General features: G+C 46.5%; 1 protein-coding gene across 1 annotated transcript; it reads right to left on the bottom strand.

The window, feature by feature from the left end:
• Nucleotides 1-1,149: 1,149 nt before the first annotated feature.
• LOC103653548 (peroxidase 5) lies at nucleotides 1,150-2,641 on the bottom strand. The gene is made up of 2 exons (XM_008680423.3): nucleotides 2,274-2,641; nucleotides 1,150-2,184 (listed from the first exon to the last, which is right to left on the bottom strand). Exons 1-2 carry the CDS (start codon nucleotides 2,466-2,468, stop codon nucleotides 1,351-1,353), a joined length of 1,029 nt encoding a protein of 342 aa, XP_008678645.1. The 5' UTR covers nucleotides 2,469-2,641; the 3' UTR covers nucleotides 1,150-1,350.
• Nucleotides 2,642-3,414: the final 773 nt, after the last annotated feature.

Below are 3,414 nucleotides of genomic sequence, written 5' to 3' on the forward strand. Positions count from 1 at the left end.
ATTCCGAGAAAAAGAAGTACCCAGAGATTTACCACCATTATAATCTAACGGAAAGCCATTATGTCGACCCATTGAATGCCGAGAATTTGAAAGTTGAATTCCCGGACTTTTCTTCTGAGATGAATAATGATGATCCATTTTCTTCGCTAGGGAGGCCAAATGCTGAACACGATTCAAATTTTCATGAACTCTTCCAAAGACCTTTGATCACGGAATATCATCTTTCATTCTTGAATCTTGAATTGATAAACATTTGAAAATTGACACCCTCGAAGACGAACCAAAACTATTATTTGCATTCCTTCCTTTCTTTGAAATTGGTACTGCATTTGCCTTGGTCAGAACCTTATTATGAACAACATTAGCATAAGAGAAATTTATCGAATGACGTTCCCTAGAAACCAGATGCCAGGAAGAATCCTCCACTTCAATAAGCCAACGAAATTCTTTGACCCAATTTGGACAACCAGAACTCCATAGATGCAAAAAGGCCTTGAAAGACTTGCACTCATAAGAGCCAGATTATAGATAGAAAAACCAACTAACTTGCAAGATACTGATAATCTAAAAATTGTGTCTGACAAGGCAACGATTCTGAAGGCACTAACATCACCAGTTCACCACCAATAAAGGATTGAAGAAGATAGCCAATGGATTCGGTTGGGGGGGGGCAAGTTTAACATTGTAACGGCCAAAAGAAATCACCAATATGAACCCACGAGAAAGAAAATCAGGTTTGTAGTTGATAGAACAGTTACGTTGAAAGTCTTCCGAATCTAGTCTTGAAAATGAAGTCGACGGTAAAAATTTAGAGAGTTACCAATATGTTGAGGGATTATTCCCATGGGTGGTGAACCGCCTCACCGCTCGATCATGGTGCATCCCTATTTTCATGACCCCTGAACACGTAACCCCCTCGCGCTACATGCATGGGTGGGCACTCTAGCTAGTAAAATAATTTAGGAATTAAAGGGATATACTAATTAGAAGTATAGATTATTTATACGGTAATTTATGGGTTTTAGTCGGTTTTAGCTCATTCTTAGAAGCTAAAGAGCTAAAACATTTTAGTCACTTTTAGTCCTTTCTATTTAGAAGTTTAGCTCCTACATTGACTAAATTTTAGTCATTTTATTTTAGTCGTGTGGATCAAACAGGTCCATAGAGAGACCATAAGCTTTGATAATAACGTACACCTGCCGTAAGTAGCTATTAAAATAAATTAGGAATTAAAGGGATATGCTAATTATAGAAGTACAGATTATTTATATAGTTGATACATGTAGCTTGTAGAGGTCCAAGTCCCTGGTGTGTTCGCCCGAAGTGACTGCATGCTTCGTCTATTTCTTATTAGTACTGCGGGTTGGGTACCCTGCAGTTCTTCCTGATCTCCAACTTGTTTCCTTGGGCTGGCAGGCTGCTGAGCTTGACCATGGCGGCGGCGAAGTCGGAATTCCACTCCGCTGGGTTGTTCTTGTATTCATCGAGCTTGCTGGCGGCGAAGTCATCCGTGCGTAGTACCCAGTCAGACTTGAATAGCACCTTGTTGACGAGGTTGTTATGGTAGTAGCTGTTGTCGAGGACGCCCCTCTTGGGGTTCACCCCCATGGCCACGGGGTTGTAGGCAGCGTCCTTCTGGAACGCGTCAGTCTCGTCGCGGACGTTGTTTGTCACCGTCGGGTTCTGCCCAGTCTTCAGCAAACCAGGAGGTGTGGCCTTGTTGAGCGCCTCCTGGTAGTCGGAATCGATTGGAGTGGAGTCGGGCCCCAGGCGGTCCTGGTAGGACGAGAGGTGAGCGACGCCGATGGAGTGCGCGCCCGAGAGGACGACGAGCTCCTCGACGGTGAAGCTGCTGCCTCGGCTGGACGCGTTGAAGTTATCCTTGAGCTCGTCGAAGTTGAAGTCGGGGTGCGGGAGGTTGGCGTCCGCCACCGCGGCGGACGAGACGACGCCGTCCTTGCGGCCGCCGGGGATGGTGTAGAAGATCTTGCCGCCGCTGAGGATGTCGGCCGCGTCGCGCGCCGCGAAGGCGACGATGTCTGCGCAGGAGGCGTCAGTGCCGACCTTCTGCTTGATGGCGTCGATCACCTCGAAGCCAGCGAGGCCGATGTTGTTCGCCGCCTTCTTCTCGGTGTTGGTGCCGTCAGTAGGCGTGCTGTCTAGGAGCACGGAGCCATCACAACCCTAAAATGCCGTCAGTATTCTTGGATCAGACCTGATTGTATTTGTATATCAAGCATTCAAGCAGAGGCAACATGCATGTCCATACTTACATAGACCCAGCAGTCATGGAACACCAAGCGAACAAGGGCGGGGCCGACGCTGGGGTTTTTCGCCATGGCCTTCTCCACTTCCTTTCTCACCTTGTCCTGCACTTTGTCGTAGTAGTAGCGCCCGGCAACCGACTGCCCGGCGAGGAAGGCGAGCATCACGAGCACAGCAGCGACGGTGGCGTTGAGATTCGTCATGTCGTCCTCCTCGGCTCCTCCTACCCTACTCCAAGGATCAATCAACTAGATCAGAGATATCACAAATAGCTAGCCAGCTGCTGCGCAGCGCTAGAATGGTTGGATTGGAGGTGGTGTTGTGTTCTGGGAAGCGAGGGGTATTTATAGATACACTGCCCAACGTTGCCGAGGGGCAAGCGGCCTGATTGGCTCGCATGCAGACAATGCAAGCTCTAAATAATTGAGCTGTTACTGGTAGGTTAGGCACACGTTGCTTGTCATATCCATGCATGCATTGACTTCACTGGCTAAAAAAAAGGGCCACTATTGAACAAATAATCACTACGCTTCGTGGCTGTGTTTGCTGATTGATCGAGCATCCTAGTGAGTAAGCTAAGGTGACAAAAGGAACCACTCACCAGCAGCTAGCGCGTGGTTTGAGTGAGTAATTATTAGGGTACTCCAATCAGTGGCAACTAAACCTCTCCTCCCCAACAAGCCTATATACGTGCTGTTAGTTTTTAAGTGATCTTGTCTCTGTACGTACTTACGTGCCTTGTTGACTATATATTGGTTCTACCCTCGTTGCATTTGATATTTTGGTGTTTGGAAGTTAGAAAGGATCACACCATATCCACTAGCGATCCTACCTGAATGGGCGTAAGAGTATTATTGCGCTGGATCCATGTGCAACCTTAGTTGCTGGCAAAATGGATGGTTGACCGTGCAATCATTTATCAGATCAGCTGTGCAAAGCAAGCCGTGACGGTTTTTTTTAAATCAGCGGGATATATATAGTCAAATACAGTTTTGCGTTCTGACGAGAACATCACTACCATACAAACAATGTGAGAATCGATAACACGAGCACATGCACGACAGTTAATTCTACAGGTTTATATTTTATAGCTTACGTTTGTTACCATGTATATTTTAAAAATTAGAAACCTTGGAGATGACCAACGAA

This window comes from Zea mays, chromosome 4, assembly GCF_902167145.1.
Source record: "Zea mays cultivar B73 chromosome 4, Zm-B73-REFERENCE-NAM-5.0, whole genome shotgun sequence".
Lineage (NCBI taxonomy): Eukaryota > Viridiplantae > Streptophyta > Magnoliopsida > Poales > Poaceae > Zea > Zea mays.